Here is an 18,738-nt window from a genome sequence, read left to right as displayed (position 1 = left end):
TGGTGTCCAGAAAACCTCTGTTAGCTGGGAAGGCACGTGGCTGGCATCTGCTCCAAAGTTCTGGTTTCAAAATGGCTTTCTCCCAGGATGTTCCTCTCTAGGCTGCAGTTCCTCAAAAATGTCACTCTCAGTTGCTCTTGGGATGTTTGTCCTCTCTTAGCTTCTCTGGAGCAAGAGTCTGCTTTCAATGGCCGTCTTCAAACTGTCTCTCATCTGCAGCTACTCTCTCAGCTTCTGGGCATTCTTCAAAGTGTCCCTCTTGGCTGTAGCAAGCTAGCTCCTTCTGTCTGTGCTCATATAGTGTTCCAGTAAACTCATCAAGGCCTGTACTGAATGGGCAGGGCCACACCTCCACAGAAACTATCCAATCAGAATCATCACCCACAGTTGGGTGGGGCACATCTCCAGGGAAACACTCAAAGAATTACTATCTAATCAACACTGATAGGTCTGCACACACAAGAGTATATCAAAGATAATGGCATTTGGGGGGACATAATATATCCAAACCGGCACTTTACTGATACTTTGGAAAAGTTTCTTTCTGCTTCTTACCAACTTTATTGGTAACAGCATGCACATTCTTAGGAATGCTGTCAAATTTGGGAAAGCATCTACCACGTTTCTCTCACATATGATCTCTTAAAATTTCAGGTACTCTTTCATATATGATTGCTTAAAATTTTCACATATGATCTCTTAGAATTTCAGATTATCTTATGCCATTGCTAATCTTAAACATTCTTTGAATTGACAGTAATCGTGAACCAGTTTTTTCACAGATATTCTCATTCTAATGACATTTATGAATTTTGTGTCAAATGTAAATAATTTTCCAATGTGTTTATTTATATGACCCACTCTTCTTTGTTAATTGGATTATTGGATGACCCAAGAACTTTTTCATTATCCCCATACATTGTTTACTGGTTAATAAATGCAGGAGTTTGTCACTGGAACATTTGTTTTTGTTTTTTTTTCAGGCCAATCTGCTCTTTTGGGGGCATTTGTGTGTCCATTTCCTTTGGAACCATCAGACAAGATGCTGCCCTATACATGTATGTATGTAGGTTTGGCAGATTACCACAAACTTAGTGTTTTAAGCCAGAACCCCAAAAGCAAGGTGTCAGTAGACCCATGCTCCCTCCAAACCTCTTGCAGCTCTGGTAGCCCTAGCACCAGCCCAAACCCTCAGCTTGTGGCAGCATCCACTGAAATTTCTGCTTCCATCTTCTGTCTCTGTGTCCAAATTTCCCTCTTATGAGGACATCAGTCATATTAGACTGGACCTACCTTAATCCAATATGACCTCATCTTAACTAATTACATCTGCCAAGACCCTATTTCCAAATTAGGTAACATTCACAGGTACTAGGGTTAGGATTTGAACATGTCTTTTTGGGGTGCACAATTCAGTCCACAAGAAAGGGCAGTCGTAAAACTTTCAATTTCACGCAGACATACTTGCCATTTGTAGTCCTGCTGTAGGTTTGTGCCCTACAAACACAGTAATTCTGATAAATTCTAATTTACGTGATTACCATCAAAAAAGGAAGTAATGTGTGATATAATGTTTTAGTTAGAGATGATGCATTGCTGCGAGCGTTACCGACAAGTGAGCTTCCAATTTCACACTTTTTATATCTTATGACTGGAAGAATTTCCCACAGACTAGCTTCTGGCTCTGAATATTTCAAATTTGATTCTCTTCCACTACCCACATACTTCTGGGGCTGGACGCTGAAGGATTTGTTCATGTTGTGAAACCACTTCTTGTCTTGCACCATTGTTTTACACTCCGTCTCTTTTGGGGAGTGGTAAGTAAGTAGTGGGGAAAGAGGCTGGGGGTTTTATTCTACCCACATGGAAATATGAATGGGGAATAAGTGCTCCTTCCTAACACTCGTTATTAAAATGGACAAGAAGGAGCATTTCTTAAAAAGAAGGCTGGATCACTCAGGATTATGGTGCTAAGCAACAGAATACAACTCTGCTGACTTAAGCAGCAAGTGATGTTTATGGAGAGGATGCTGGGTAGTCACTGACTCTCCAGAAAGCTGGAGATGTAGCCTGCCAAGCATCTAGGAGTGAGGAGGTTACAGGCCGAGTCACTGCCAAAGTCCCTGGCAGGACAAGGCTGGCAGGGACACGCTGCCACCGCATGGATCTTCTGGTACTGGTACCGCCTCCTGACCCTGCCACTGCCAGCACTGTAAAACAGATCCTCACTGTCCCTGCTCTTTGGGTCACTGGTTCCCAGTTTAAGTGCAGGGAGATTGTGTCTGATTGGCTGATCCTAGGTCAGTACTTACTCTGCATCAGAGGTTGGGGAGTGGACACTGTCTCCCAATCAGGACTCTTAAAGCAAGGGTTCTCTCAAACATATAAAGGGGGTTAAGGTGAGGAATCTTGTCAAATTAAAAACGAGGTATCCATTACAAAGGGCAGAGCCGCTCCCAAAAGGAGGAAGAAGCACCGGCCAGATAAAACAAGTAAATGTCCATGATACAGAGCCAATAAGACAGGGCATGTCCATCTAGATGCGTATAGATCAGAATTTGCTAGGTGTGCCAGTTTGGATGCATTATATCCCCCCAAATGCCATGTTCTTTAATGCAGTCTTGTGGGGGCAGATGTATTAGTGTTGATTAGGCTGGAATCCTGTGATTGAGTGTTTCCATGGAGATGTGACTCAATTAACTGTGAGTGAAATGTTTAGTTGGATTATTTCCATGGAGATATGGACCTGCCCATTCAGTGTGGGTCTTGATCTAATGACTGGAGTCCAATAAAAGAGCTCACAAACAGAAGGTCCTCAGAGCAGCTCAGAGAGAAATTTTGGAGACAGCTGCTGAAAGCAGACTTTTGCTGACACTTAGGGGATGCTAGCCCAGTGTTTGCTCCAGAGAAGCTAAGAGAGGACAAAATGTCCCAAGAACAAAATTTGAAGAATGTTCAGGAGCTGAGATAGGAGCTAGAACACAACCCAGGATCAGCAGATGCCAGCCATGTGACTTCCCAGCTGACAGAGGTTTTCTGGATGACATTGGCCTTCCTTTGCTGAAGGTATACTCGTGTTGATGCCTTAATTTGGACATTTTCATGGCCTTTCAGACTGTAAATTTGTAGCCAAATAAACCCCCTTTATAGAAGGCAATCCATTTCTGGTATTTTGCATTATGGCAGCATTAGCAAACCAGAACACTTGGGAAGACAAGTACAATGGTAGGCACAGGTAAGTTCACTGATTGGGATCAGGGAAGCCTCATCTAGAAGATGGCATGTGAGCTCGGCCTTGAAGGACAGTGCCCTTACACAGAGTTGCCACCCTATTGGACACCCACTGGATAATCTTCTTCCTGGAGACCATCCATCCTTCCCATAGGGATGGATTCCCAGATGCTATATTCTGCTGCATGTCTCTGACGCCTGCCCACGGCTGATTGGTCTAGGGATGTGCATCTACCCCAGGCTGGACCAATCAAGTGTCTTCCCTGGGAATTTAGAATTAGGACTAAGAAATATTAGTTTTAGTCTGGGCTGGGCTCCTTGAAGAGAGCAAATGTAAGAAATTTAGGAACAATGGACTGACTATCGAAGAAGAATGAAAGAGACACAGAAAAGTTAGAGATGAGAAATGGAAACAGAATTCATTTCCTGGTTCTAATTCCTTTCTGAGGCAGGCTGGCAGCAGTCCCCTCCGGTTCTGTAAGAAACCTCTCCATCCTTTGTAGAAGACCTCATCCCAAACCACAGACTTAGATGTACATGATATATCACAACATTCATTTCATTTAATTCAACTTAATTTCTGAGTTAGAATCCTCATTCCACCATGGTTATTGTGGAAAACTTAACATGATTCCCCCCACCCACCTTTTCTTTTCTTTTCTTTCTTTCTTTTTTTTTTTTTAACTGTAGGGCTTCTTTACTTTTTAGAGAAATTGTTGTAGGTTTACAGAAAAATCATGCAGAAAATACAGAGTTCCCATATATCCTTGCTACTATTAACACCTTGCATTATTATGGTGTGGTACCTTTCGTACAATTGATGAAAGAATATCATAATCGTGCTATTAACTATAGCCCATGACTATAGGGGTCTTTGTGTTGTATAGTTCTATAAGTTTAAAAACAATTGTTATTCTAGCAACATGGATACAACCTAAAATGTCCGCTTTTAACCACATTCAGATATAAAAAGTAGTGTTAATTGCATTCACAATGTTGGGCTACTGCCACCATCATCCATTATCAAAACTTTTCCATTACACCAAACAGAAATTCTGCACCAACTAACCATTAACTCCTCATTCCCTACCCCTACCCTGGACCCTGGTAGCTGATATTCTAGTTTATGACCCTATGATTTTGCTCATTCTAAGTATTTAATATCAGTGACATCATACAATATTTGTCCTTTTGTGTCTGGCTTATTTCACTTAACATGAAGTCTTCAAGAATCAGCTACGTTGGTGTATGCATCAGAACTTCATTCTTTTTATGGCTGAATTCCTTTGTGTGGACATACCACATTTTGTTTATTCATTCATCTGTCGATGGAAACGGGTTGCTTCCATCTTTTGGCAATTGTGAACAGTACGCAGGTCTTATTTGAACTTATTCCATTACTCCCCCTACTAGAGCTTGAGCACAAGTTGTCAGAATTCCCAGCAGGGCCTCAGTTAACCGTCCTCACAGATCATACTGAATGTCCAATGCCCCGTTCACAGGCTCTATTTTGGTCTGGTGGCTCTGCTACTTCCATGTCATGTTCCAGCTGAGGTACTATTTTGGGAAGCTGCTTAAGTTCCCATCTACCTCGATGCACCATAAAGCATTCTTTCCTGGAGACTTGCCACTTGCCTGGCTGTGCCGCAAGGAGCAAGTCCATGCCTCTCTTTTGCCCTCCCCACTACTCGCAGGGATTCCTTTCTGGGGGATCCCCACCCCTCTGACCACTGCCCTTCTTCCCCACCCTGCTGATTTTCCAGGATGCTTTTTTATTTTTTTATTAAATTCAGTTTTATTGAAATACATTCACACACCATACAATCATCCATGATATACAATCCACTGTCCACAGTATGATAGCATAGTTATGCGTTCATCACCACAATCTATCTCTGAACATTTTCCTTACATCAGAAAGAACCAGAACAAGAATAAAAAATAAAAGTGAAAAAAAACACCCAAATCATCCCCCCATCCCACCCCATTTGTCCTTTAGTATTTATCCCCATTCCTCCACTCATCCATACACTAGATAAAGGGGGTGTGATCCACAAGGTCTTCACAATCACATTGTCACCCCTTGAAATCTACATTATTATATAATTGTCTTCAGGAGTCCAGACTGCTGGGTTGGAGTTTGGTAGTTTCAGGTATTTACTTCTAGCTATTTCAATACATTAAAGCCTAAGAGGTGTTATCTACATAGTGCGTAAGAATGTCCACCAGAGTGACCTCTCGACTCCATTTGAAATCTCTCAGCCACTGAAACTATTTCATCTCATTTTGCATCCCCCTTTTGGTCAAGAAGATACTTTCAGTCCCACGATGCCGGGTCCACATTCATCCCCGGGAGTCATACTCTGCGTTGCCAGGGAGATTTACACCCCTGGGAGTTGGGTCCCACATAGGGGGGAGGGCAGCGAGTCCAGGATGCTTTGAAGATATCCAGAACCCTACAGTGTGTGAGACTGTTTGGATTCAACTGTTAATTCTACCACTTGATAATTCTGTGACCTTAAGCAAATTACTTAGCCTCTTTGAACCTCAGTTTCTTCTTCTGAAAAACAGTGATGATAATGGTTCTCATCTATCTTCATTTGGGTTTCCCACAAGCAGACCCTGAGACAAAGATCTGGGTACAGATCGGCTGAATTCCTTTGTGTGGACATACCACATTTTGTTTATCCATTCATCTGTCGATGGAAACTGGGGTTGCTTCTATCTTTTGGCAATCGTGAATAGTACGCAGGTCTTATTTGAACTTATTCCATTATTTGGGAGGTGATCCCATGAGGCACTAATAAGGGAGTAAGAAAGTGAGACAAGGAAGGGAAGGGAGCCTGCAAAGGGTGCCTTAGCAAGCCAGTTACAACCATGGGCAACTGGAGCTCAATCCTACTGGGGGGCTGTGGGAGACAGTGTACAACAAGGGTCCAGAATGACAGCTTGGGCTAAGTCCAGCCTGCCACTTTTTTTTCTTTTTAATAACTAAAGAGCATTTATTTATTTCTTACTTAGACTTTATCTTGAGGACATTACTAAACTTTTCACCATCCCCCACCTGATCTTGCAGAAAGCCTAGTACAGTGAATGATATAAAGAGATACAAACAGCTTGCAGGATTGGAACCAACTTTCGCTGACAAAGAACTACTTTCATCTAAATTATCATAAAAATATTTAAGTAAAAAAAAGGGGAGGGGGAGAGGGGGCAGCAGGGGTTTCAGGTTGAGCAAGAGCTTCACATGTCATCTAATCCATTCAATCCTGGCTAGAGCGTAATAAAATGGAAACAGGACAAAACTCTAGTACAGAACTTCCACTACAGCATGTCGTACATGCCTGTGTTCCAAGTCCACCCCATCCCCCTAATACTTCCAACTCAATTATTTCCCAGCCTGGTGGACCTGTTGACGAGGAAGCATATAGATCTTCTCCTTAATCCAGTCTTTGTTGTAAGGTTGGTGTGCCAGTTTGAAGATATTACGTCCCCCAAAATGCCATTATCTTTGATGAAATCTTGTGTGGGCAGACTTATTAGTGTTGGTTAGATTGTAATTCTTTCAGTGTTTCCATGGTGCTATGACCCACCCAGCTGTAGGTGATAACTCTGATTAGATAATTTCCATAGAGTTGTGGCCCCACCCATGAAGCATGGGCCTTGATTAGTTTGCTAGAGCACTGTATAGGCTCAGACAGAAGGAGCCAGCTTGCTATAGCCAAGAGGGACACTCTGAAGAATGCACAGGAGCTGAGAGAGGAGCTGCAGGTTTACAGAGACATTTTGGAGACGACCTTTGAAAGCAGCCTTTTGCTCTGGAGAAGCTAAGAGAGGACAAATGCCCCAAAGAGCAACTAAGACTGACATTTTTGAGGAGCTGCAGCCTACGGAGGAACGTCCTGGGAGAAAACCATTTTGAAGGCAGGACTCTGGAGCAGACGCCAGCCATGTGCCTTCCCAGCTAACAGAGGTTTTCCGGATGCCATTGGCCATCCTCCAGTGAAGGTTCCTGATTGTTGATGCCTTATCTTGGACACTTTATGGCCTTAAGACTGTAACTGTGTAACCAAATAACCTCCCTTTATAAAAGCTGATCCATTTCTGGTGTTTTGTGAAAAGGAAGCATTAACAAACCGAACAGTTGGTGCACGTGGGTATCAGCTCAGTAAGCAAGGCGGCTGAGGTCTGCCAGATGATCAGTAAAATCAAACAACTGACTGATATCATATGTGATAGAGGGACCGTTGGGATTCATTCTCTTCATACATTTTACAAACACCTTCCATGCACTCGTTCACAGATTCACAGTCAGTCTAAGTCCTGCCTTCTGGCTCCTTGTTAGGCTGTGCCAGGAGGATGGTGTGAGACATCGAGCCAAACTCCTGCACTGTGGTCACTGCCCACTCTTAGCCCCGGTGCCACCCCCACCACTAGTTTCTGTAAACAGTTTTATTGGAACAGCCACACCCATTGGTTTACACATCATCTGTGGCTGCTTTCAGGCTACAATGGCAGAGTTGAGTAGTTGCAACAGAGATTGCATGGCTTGTAAAGCCTTAATTATTTATTATCTGGTCCTTTACAGTTTGCTAACTACTGGTGTAGGACAAGTGGCAGAGTTAGCCAACACAGATGCAAGGAAACTGGGGGATTTACCCACCGACTCCCCATCTGCCAATAGGAGGGGGATGCCTCGAGGGACACTGATTTTGGGGCACTCTGGGCCCTGTCCACAGGCCTGTGAAGTGCTCAAGCAGACACACCCGTTGACAGTCACAGGTGTTCGAATATTGGCAGCTTTTGTGGCATGGAAGGGAGCACGGAGGAGCCCTGGTCACGGGGAGACCTGGTCATAAAGTATGGGGAGCACTTTGTGTGGGGCCTGGCACGGAGGAAATGCTCAATAAATATTGGTTATTATTATTGTTCTTAATTTGCTCTTCTGTGATGATAGAGGGACAACTCTAAACCCTCCTAAGGGTGACATGCAGGCTTCTTCCGCTTTCCACTTTGCCACGTCCCTCCTTTGTGCCAGCCGCCATCTTGAAGGTGAGGGTAGGAGAGCCTGGAAAAGGGAAAATGAACACCACAAACCGATTACTCTAAAAGACTGCAAATCCACATGGACAGGCTTAGCCTGTAAGCCTGAGGCCCTGTTCTCCAGGCCGGCTTGGCCCATGGTCACCAAGAGGCTGTCCTGCCTTTGGGGGTCTGGTACTGCCCATTATAGATGCCACCCCTGTCCCCAGCCTTGTGCTGCCTCTGGCTGCACCTCTGGACCCATCTGTACAAATGATCATTATTTTTTGAATGCTCAGCTTCCTTTCCTTTGGGGGAACAACTCCTCCCCAAGCCCATGTGGTTCTGGAGGTCCATGGGGCAGGGTATTCGCTTCCTACCCCAGAGACAGTAATGTGACCCAGGCTAGGCCAGTCCAATTCTCTCTCGGGATTTGGAATCCTGGCCAAGGACGGAGGCCATTGGGGTGACTTGTGGGGCAGCAGTGAGTAGAGAGACCACCTTTTGATGGTGAGGTCTTCCATGCTCCCTTGGCTCCTGTTTATTTCTAGGCCTAGGTATTCAGCCTCCCCTTTGATTCTGTGGCTACTCAGTATCATCCCAATACATTCTTTTTTTCCCAACTTAGTGAGCCTGAGTTTGTGCTTGCAACCAAAGAATTCTTACACATACATAACCATACAAGATAGTTGGCCAGGGCCCGTACCAGCCCATAAGGCACCTTTGTGCAAATGATTAAAAGTCGGCCCTTCTGAATAGATGCTGGGGTGGCTGGCTTGGGGACCAGTCCCTTTATGAGATATAGAAAACATCTCCTGTTCCTTTGGGCCAAAGCACTCACTTTAGAGGGGCCTGGCTTGTTGAGCAGATTGCAGATGGGGCTTCTGCCCTCACTCACCCCCTCAGCTGCTGGTTTTTGTGCAGTGCACATTCTGCACAACCTTACGTGGAGGCCCTGTTGTGAGATCCCCACCCTTTCCATAAGCTCTCTTTTCATCCTTCCTCTTTCCAGTTCATCTCTTCTAGAATTTTACTTGGGCAACATGAAGGCTGATAACAGCTGTTTACTTTTGTAGCTATAATTAAGTCTTCTGTGCTTTGTCCATCTGTTGATTCTAAAAGTTGAAACTTAGTTAACAGTGTTTACCTTAAATACTGTGACTATATAAATATCTTTTCTTGCAGAGCTAGTGTTCCGGTTTGCTAATGCTGCCCCTTATGCAAAATACCAGAAATGGATTGGCTCTTATAAAGGGGGTTATTCAGTTACAAAGTTACAGTCTTAAGGCCATAAAAGTGTCCAAGCTATGGCGTCAACAAGTATACCTTCACTGAAGGAAGGCCAATGGTGTCTGGAAAATGTCTGTTGGCTGGGAAGGCACGTGGCTGGTATCTGCTGATCCCAGGTTGTGTTCCAGCCCCTCTTTCAGCTCCTGTGTATTCCTCAAAGTGTCCCTCTTGGCCGTAGCTCTCTCTGAAATGTCACTCTCAGTTGCTCTAAGGTCCTTCTATCTGTGAATTCCTTTATAAGACTCCAGTGATCCAATTAACACTCACCCTGAATGGGTGGAGTGACACTTCCATGGAAATTGTCCAGTCAAACGGTTCACTCACCGTTGATTGAACCACATCTCCATGGAAACACTTAAAGGATTCCAATCTAATCAACACAAATACATCTGCCCCCACAAGATTGCATCAAAGAATATGGCTTTTGGTGGGACATAATATATCCAAACTAGCACAGCTAGCAATCACTAAGATTACATTTCCTTTCTTGAACTCTTTTTAATTATCTTTTGAAAAGCAAGATTTGGTACACTCACAGAATTCTATAAAATATATATTGATTATAAATTATTACCTGTGCACCCATCACCCAACCTAGCAACTAGAATATTACCAATAACATGCATGATGTACCAGTGTAATCCTCCCCAGCATTCCATTGCTTTAAAAAAATACTATGCATCATAAAAGTATGTATGTTTAATCCTTGTACATTGTTGGTGGGAATGTAAAATGGTGCAGTTAAGTACAGAATTACCATATGACCCGGAAATCCCACTTATAGGTATATACCAAAAGAATTGAAAGCAGGACGAACAGGTATTTGCACAGCGATGTTCATGGCGGTATTATTCACAATTGCCAAAAGGTGGAAGCAACCCAAGTTTCCATCAACAGATGAATGGATAAACAAAATGTAGTATATCCAGAGAAGCCATAATTCCTAGAGAAGACAATGCCACCCCATAAGTGCATCTTAAAGTGCATGGGCACATTCCTAAGCACTATGGCTATCTGTACTGGAATCCTCCTGCTACTTATTAGTAACTTCAAAGAGTCATGTTTACGATCTTGCAAATCCCAACTTGGCTTTGTGCCTTCCTTGTTCTTACCCGATATAATCCCCGTAATCCCTTGGATGGCACGATGTGCTACTCTGAACATCCTGTTCAGGATCAGCTTCCCAGGAACAGGACCAGCTTTCCAGTCTGTAAGTTCCCTAATAAACTGTTGCAAATTTGCTATATGGAGCGGCCTGCTTCGTTTTTTGATCTTAAGTGCCCACTGAACTTTGGCACAACCTATTCTTTGGGTCCACGGCTAGATACCATACAATGGGATATTATTCAGCCATAAAAAATAATGACGTTCCGATGCTTGCTACAATGTGGATGAACTTGAAGACATCATGTTGCATGAAATAAGCCAGATCTGAATTCATACAAGTATTGTATGGCCTCACTTACATGAAATAAGCAGAATATGCAAATTCATGAAGTCAGAAACTAAAATACAGGTCACCAGGTGTGCCAGTTTGAGTGTATTATGTCCGCCAAAATGCCATTATCTTTGATGAAATCTTGTGTGGGCTTATGTATTAGTGTTGATTAGATTGTAATTCTTTGATTGTTTCCATGGAAATGCGACCCACTCGACGGTAGCTGATAACTCTGATTGGATAATTTCCATGGAGGTGTGGCCCCGCCCATTCAGCATGGGCCTTGATTAGTTTAGTAGAGCACTGTATAAGCTCAGACAGAAGGAGGGAGCTTGCTACAGCCAAGAGGGACACTTTGAAGAACACACAGGAGCTGAGAGAGGAGCTGCAAATGAGAGACAGTTTGAAGACAGCCATTGAAAGCAGACTTTTGCTCTGGAGAAGCTAGGAGAGGACAAACGCCCCAAGAGCAACTGAGAGTGACATTCTGAAGAGCAGCTGTAGCTCAGAGAGGACAAAAAGCCCCAAGAGCAACACTTTGGAGAATGCCATTTTGAAATCAAACTGGGAGCAAACAGATGCTAGCCATGTGCCTTCCCAGCTAAAAGAGGTTTTCCGGATGCCAATGGCCTTTCTCCAGTAAAGGTACCCTTTGTTGATGCTTTATCTTGGACACTGTATGGCCTTAAGATTGTAACTGTGTAACGAAATAACCCCCCTTTTATAAAAGCCAATCTATTTCTGCTGTTTTGCAAAAGGGCAGCATTAGCAAACTGGAACACCAGGGGTCTGGTGGGGGTGGAAAATGGAGAGTTAATGTTTAATTGGTACAGAATTTGTTTGGGATGCTGCAAAAGTTTTGGCAATGGACCATGGTGATGGAGGCACAACTTCGTGAAATGTAATTAACACCACTGAATTGTATATTTGGAAGTGGATAAAATGGGAAATTTTAGGTTTTATATATTACCAGGAAACAAACAAACAGACACAGAACTGTACAACACAAAAAGTGAACCCTAATGTAAACTTATGGGCTATAGTTAATAGCATAATTATTATAATATGGTTTCATCAATTATAATAAAGGTATCACACCAATGGAAAATGTTAATAATAGGGAAAATTGTGCATCTGATGGGGGGTATATGGTAACTCCGCATTAATTTTCTGTAAAACTACAACTGCTCTAATTTTTAAAAAAAGTATGTCTGTTTAAACAATGTATTGTTGAGTTGTGGTTTTGGGGTCTTGCAAGTTTGGAGGGTCCCAGGTGTGGTGGATTGAACTATGTACCCACGTTTGGACATGATCTTGGTCTTGGTCTGAATTCTGGTGGGTGTGGACCCAATGTAAATAAGATCCCTTCCAGATGTTACTTCAGTTAAGGTGTGGCCCAACTGAATGAAGCTGGGCTTTAATCCAGATGCCTGGAGACCTTCGTAAGCAGAGTGAAAGTCAGATGGAGGGAGAAGCCACAGGGAGCAGCCAAAAGCTGGCAGTCAACAGAGCACAGAAGACAAAGAAGAAGGCATGTGCATTGCCATGTGACAGAAAAGTCAAGGAACCCCAAAGGTTGCCGGCCAGCCAGAAGAAACAGCAAACCTTCTAGCCTCTGAAACCCTGAGTCAATAAACTCCTCTTAAGCTAACCCATTATATGGTATTTGTTTAGCAGCTAGGAAACAAAAGCACAGGCCACCCTCATTTTTGACCAACTGGCTACAAATTCAGGAGTTCCTACCAGCCCCTCAGTTTCTATAATTTGCTAGAACAACTCAGGAAAATCAGGAAAGCGTGTACTTATGATTACAGTTTTGTTATAGCAAAAAGGGCACAGATCAGGACCAACCAAAAGAAGAGAGGCATTGGGATGCCAAGGGCGTGTCTGGGAGGGCCTCATGTTCTCTTTACATGGAATCAGAACCAGTACCTTCCCAGCACACTGATGTGTATCACCCATCAGGGAAGCTCACAGTGACTTCAGTGTCCAGAGTTCTTACTGGGGTTTCGTTACCTGGGCATGATTGACGGAGTCAGTGCCCACCTGGTTGGACTCTATCTCCAGCCTCTCCTTTCCCCAGGTTGAGCCTGTATCAGAGACTCAAAGCCCAACCCTTTAATCACATGGTTGGTCTTTTCGGGGTGGCCAGGCCCCACCCTAAGACCACCAGTGGGATGGACCCCACCCTGAGTCCTTTGCAAGCATAAGCTCTCAGGCAGAGGGGCTGCCCACCAAGAATAACAAAGACATTCCCATCACTCGGGAAATCCCAAGGACTGAGGGGTTAGCCTCCAGGAACCTGGACTAAGGCCAGCCAAGTTCTTTATTGCACAATAGTAGTCTTCTGGAAATTACGTTTCTCTTGATACATCATGTTTCCAAGAATCTTCCAATATTGTTATGCATTGCTGTCAGAAACTCTGAGAAACTCCAGGAAAAACTAAAATGGATTCAAGGAAGGAAACACAACCCTGATGATCACTGGCTCTGGATGAATGGCATTCCCAGTCAGCCCAGCACCCCTCCTTCCAGCATGGTCCTCTCTCCCCACAGCTCCAGGGTTCAGCTTCCTGACCAGGGTGCCGGTGACTATGGCTGATTGTTCTAAGGGTAGGCATTTGGACAGGGGCCAGACCAGAGAATGTTTGGAGCAGGGACTGTGAAGTTTCTGCTGGCAGGACATGCACAGCTCAGGAACTGGAGGCATGTTTCCCACCAGGTGGACCAGAGGAGAGGAGAAGAGTGGTCTGCAGAGAAAGAGTAAGGCACCCCAGGAGGAACAGAGAGTCAGAGGAAGAGCCCTTGTAGGATTTCAAACCTGGATCCAACCATTCCTGAAGTCCAGTTGCACACCTGACTTTGGGATTGACCCTGGGATTCATGATCAACTTCCTTTTGCATAAACTAACTTGGTTTCCAGTCATTTGCAACCACTGTGTTTTTGCTCTTTCCCTGTTTTCTAGGGAAAGACCACAAAGCAATTAAAATGAAAAAGTAACAATAATAACTGCCACTTACTGGGAATTTATTATGAGTCAGTAAGTACTTTCTGTTCATGATCCCATTCAATACCCAAACTAATTTATGAGACAAGTGCTATTGTCCTTGTTTTACAAATGAGTATTCCAAGGTACAAAGAAGCTACATGACTCACCCAGGTTCATAAGTCTAATCAGAAGAAGACCCACTATTCACAGCCAGGTCTGTTGGACCCCAAAGTCTTTATTCTTAATCGCACGAATCACTGTCTCCACAAAGTAGACCAACTCTGGTGGGATTCAAACTCACATCCTAAGTTTGAAAGTCTTTCTTGGCATGAGCATTCCAGGGGGCTGGAGGAGGTCTGGAAGCCACTGTGATTGGGCTATCAGGGGTGATTCAGATTTATTTTCTTATAACTTAAAAAGGAGGTTAGAAGAAATTTCTCAGATGGTGTGGCACCCCCAAATCTTCTCCTCAGCCTATGTCCACCCACCTCTGGTGCTGAGAAAAGGAGAAGGGAAGAAGACAGGCTAAGAGAAGAGGGAAAGGACTAGCAAATGTGGACTGGAAGCCAGTAGCGATGGTGGGTGGTGGGGGTGGGGACAACAAGGGATTGGAAGGCATTTCCAAAAAGCAATGGAAGGAGGGTGTTTTCCCACGGAAAACTCCTTCTCTCTCTCCCTGCCCCATCAGTGAGCACTTGGGTTTGGAGTTAGGGCAGAGTAGGAAATGGGAAGAGAGAACCAGCCAGAAGCTGGAGGGAGGCATCTGGGATCCACAGTTCTGAGTTAGGGACCTATGGGCAGAGCTTCAAGAAAGAGTTGGAGCCTACAGGTGAAGGGCCATGGCCCCTCCCCCATCTCACTGCCCCCCCCCTCCCCCTGCCCCGGGAATGTTCCATGGCAGTTATGTACTCTGTCCTGCCGAGCGGGTTGGGGGTCTAGCTCCAGATCAGGTGAGGCACTCATGTACCTATTTAGTGGTTCCCCCATTCTTTCCCAGGTCCTATGGTGGCACCTGTTCTACATGATGAAAATATTTAAAAGACAAGGGGCAACTGAGCCTGGCAAGGGAAGGGGGAGATGAGGTGCAGGATAGAAGGGGAGACAGAGGGTGGTCAAGAGAGACGCAGGGGACTTTGGGGCGAGTTCCCTGGGTTAGGATGAGAGAGGGACGAGCATCAGGGGCCTGGGAAGGAAGAGGAAGGCTGGGAGGCGGGATGGGGTAGAGAAGGGTCAAGAAGTAGGGGGTTCAGACCTGCGTCTCTACCCCCACCAGTAACCGGCCCATGGCCCACTGCAGGGGCACCGTGCTGCAGAAAGGAGTGGCACCCAACGCCCACCAGACCTCCCAGGTGTTGGCCTCGGAGCTCAGCCTGGCGGCCTTCATCTTGCTTCTGGTCATGGCCTTCTCCAAGAAATGGCTGTGCCTCTCCGGGAGCCGCTTCTACCAGCGCTGGCCGGCCAACATCAGCACCAGGATCCACATGTCAGCGCACATCATGGCCAGGGGGCCCCTGCAGATCTGCAATTCCAGGAGCTGTTTCAACTTAGAGAACGGGAAACGTGAGCCCCACCTCCTGCCCCCTTCCGGGCCTCCAGCTGCCTTGGCCTCTACATCTGGGCCCTGGTGGTGGTGGTGGTGGTGGTGGGGTACTGGCACCCTCTCTCTGGTCATCCCCACTCTTCGGCCCTGTGCAAGATGGCTCCACTGGCATTGAGACACCCAAGGATCATTTTTCCTCCCCGCCCTGGCCAAATCGATTTGCTCGACCACATGGAAAATATCAGTGCTTTTGATAAGACTAAGAGCCACGTCTGTGCTTTTGCACAGACTCTCAGCTGGCGGAAATCACTCAGTGACCATGTAAGCCATTCATTTTCCTGGGTGCAGAACCAGGAGCCCCAGGGAGGAAGGGGGTTCCCTTCCTCTAGTCGTGCAGATCCCAACCTTTGAGAATAATAATTGCACAGCTATTGTGGGAAATACAGAAAAGCTTACAAAAGAAAATAAAAATCACCGAAAATTTCTTTGAACATTTTAATTACTCCAAAAAATAACATCAAAATTAAAATAAAAAAGAATATCCAAAACATCCCATTCCCTTCCTCCTCCCCCATTGTTTATTTACTTTTTTGTGGATACAGTTTTATTGAGATATACTCACATACTCTACAGCCATCCCCAGCGTACAATCAATTATTCATAGCACCATCATTCACAGTTATGTGTTCATCACCAGAATCAATTTTCGAACCTTTTCCTTGCTCCAAAATAAAAATAAAAGCAAAGAAGAACACCCCAAACTTTCCATCCCCTCCATCCCACCCTATTCTTCATCTAATTTTTGTCCCCATTTTCCCACTTATCTGTCCATACACTGGATACAGGGAGTGTGAGCCACAAGGTTTTCAAAATCACACTGTCACCCCTTGACTTCAAGAGTCAAGGCTACTGGGTTGGAGTTTGGTAGTTTCAGGTATTTACTTCTAGCTATTCCAATACATTAAAACCTAAAAAGTATTAACTATATGGTGCATAAGAATGTCCACCAGAGTGACCTCTTGACTCCATTGGAAATCTCTCAGCCACTGGAACCTTATTTAGTTTCATCTCTCTTCCCCCTTTTGGTCAAGAGGATCCTCTCAATCCCACAGTGCTGCCCATTTTCTCTTATTTGTCCATTTGATTGTATTTCCTCTATTGTGAATCCTTAGCTCATTCTGTTTTCTAATTTTCCCCAGAGAGTTCTAAGGAGTGGACGGATCAGCCAGTCTCTGAAGTTGCCAAGATCAGCTTCTGGTTCGCCGTGGGGCTGGGCTTTGTCCTCGCCGTCTGGTTGCACCTGCCATACTTGCCCGGCCTCGAGCGAATGCCATCCTTTTACTGGATTGCGACTATCATGAGCTCCTGTGAAGGTGCCCCCTTGCTCTGGAAAAGGTCCTCAGTTCCTCCTACCCGAGACTCCTTCCTGGGCACTTTTCCCTCCTTTGGGGGTGGGTGGGTGGGGGTTCTGTGGTGGTTGGAGAACAGAACCAGTAATGACGCATCCCTTCCCAGTCGCTGGAGGGGTGGAGGTGATGGCATCGATTCCCATGGACCTCTGGGGCCGTGGACCCTATGTGCGGTGATGGGGGTGGTGGTTTGTGGCTGTACCTTGGTGGTTGAGGAAGAGTCCCTGTGGGATTCTCAGATGAAAATAAGACCTTTCACATCTTGTCTCCCAGTTGCCTTCATTTTCTCCACCCTCATGTTGTTCCCTATTAACCTCTGGATCTTCGAGCTGAAGAGGAATTTATCAATCCCCATTGGCTGGAGCTATTTCATTGGTTGGCTGGTGTTTGTCTTTTATGTCATCTGTGGTGAGTGGCCAGGGCTGTCCTGGGGGAAGGAGGGGATGTGGGTGTGTCAGGGTAGAGAAAGTGTGGAGGGAAGGGGTGGCTCCTAGGGACTTGACTTCCCTTTGGCCTCACCCTGCTCCCTTTCCCTCCTGCCTCCCTTTCTCCTCCATCCCCTGTCCTTTCCAAGCCATTCTTTGCCACTTCAACCAAAAAATATTCCGGAGTCTGGATCTGCAGTATCCCTCTGGCACCATGTCTCATAGCAGAAGTTCCAGCTCAGCCCAAAACACTTGGATTGAGCAGAGTATCTCAGAGAGCTCTACATCAAGTAGGAATTCCTGAATCCTGAGCAAAAGAAGATGCCTCTTTCAGATCCCTTTCAGAACTGCTGGTGGGAGGTTCCAAGTTACCTGATTCTGTCCATTTATCTGAATCCCTCTTCTTTCATCATTCCCCCCAACCTTTGAAAAAATTGCCCCTCGACAGTGCAAGGAATCTGAAAGGGAAGGTCTTTAGGGCCAGCTTAGCATTCCTCTTCTGTGTTCCTGCCTTGCCTGTTGACTGGGTGATGTGGAATAAATTTTCCTTCTCTTTTTGGCATGTCTGGCAGTTGAGGCAAACTGGGGTAGGGGAGAGGGGGGAGAAAGAACAAGTTTATTTCCCAGGTTTCCCCTGTTTAGAAGCCTTTTGATGTCTGTGTCAGTTTGTATATATTATGTCCCCCAGAAAAAGCCATATTCTTTGATGCAGTCTTGTGGGGACAGCCGTATTAGTGTTGATTAAATTGGAATTCTTTGATTGTTTCCATGGAGATGTGACACCATCAGTGGTGACTGAAACATTTGATTGGGTAATTTCCATGGAGGTGTTACACGGCCCATTCAGGGTGGGTGTTAATTGGATCACTGAGTCGTATAAAGGACTTGACAGACAGAGGACCTCAGAGCAACTGAGGTGACATTTTGGAGAAGCTGCAGCTTACAGAGACATTTTGGAGAATGTAACCTAGGAGCAAGCAGATGCCTAGAGAGGAACATCTGGGGAGAAAGCCATTTTGAAACCAGAACTCCAGAGCAGAAGCCAGTCACGTGCCTTCCCAGCTAACAGATGTTTTCCGGATGCCACTGGCCTTCCTTTGGTGAAGGTATACTTGTTGACACCTTAGCTTGGACGCTTTTATGGTCTTAAGACTGTAACTTTGTAACAAAATAAACCCCCTTTATAAAAGCCAATCCATTTCTGGCATTTTGCATAACGGGCAGCATTAGCAAACCGGAACAACATCCTTTGGTCCCTAAACTGTCCAACCTCTTCCACAGCACACTTGTACAATGGGCCAACATCTCCCTAGAGCAAACTGTGTTATCTCTCTCCCAATATTTGTTAGTTAGTGGGTAGAATGAGGCATAGCTGATCAGGATAGTGACGGCA

General features: G+C 45.1%; 1 protein-coding gene and 1 pseudogene across 1 annotated transcript; one reads left to right on the top strand and one right to left on the bottom strand.

Moving 5' to 3' along the window:
• The first annotated feature begins 1,773 nt into the window (after positions 1–1,773).
• On the top strand, positions 1,774–17,649 carry ODF4 (outer dense fiber of sperm tails 4). The gene is made up of 5 exons (XM_037810431.1): positions 1,774–1,817; positions 15,245–15,531; positions 16,711–16,884; positions 17,194–17,328; positions 17,495–17,649. The coding sequence occupies exons 2-5, from the start codon at positions 15,255–15,257 to the stop codon at positions 17,647–17,649; spliced, it is 741 nt and encodes a 246-aa protein (XP_037666359.1). The 5' UTR covers positions 1,774–1,817; positions 15,245–15,254.
• On the bottom strand, positions 6,620–7,604 carry LOC119514457 (annotated as a pseudogene).
• Positions 17,650–18,738: the final 1,089 nt, after the last annotated feature.

This window comes from Choloepus didactylus, chromosome 18 (assembly GCF_015220235.1).
Source record: "Choloepus didactylus isolate mChoDid1 chromosome 18, mChoDid1.pri, whole genome shotgun sequence".
NCBI classification, from domain to species: Eukaryota; Metazoa; Chordata; class Mammalia; order Pilosa; family Megalonychidae; genus Choloepus; species Choloepus didactylus.
Note: the sequence above shows the minus strand (reverse complement) of the source record. Positions and strands in the feature narration are given on the sequence as shown.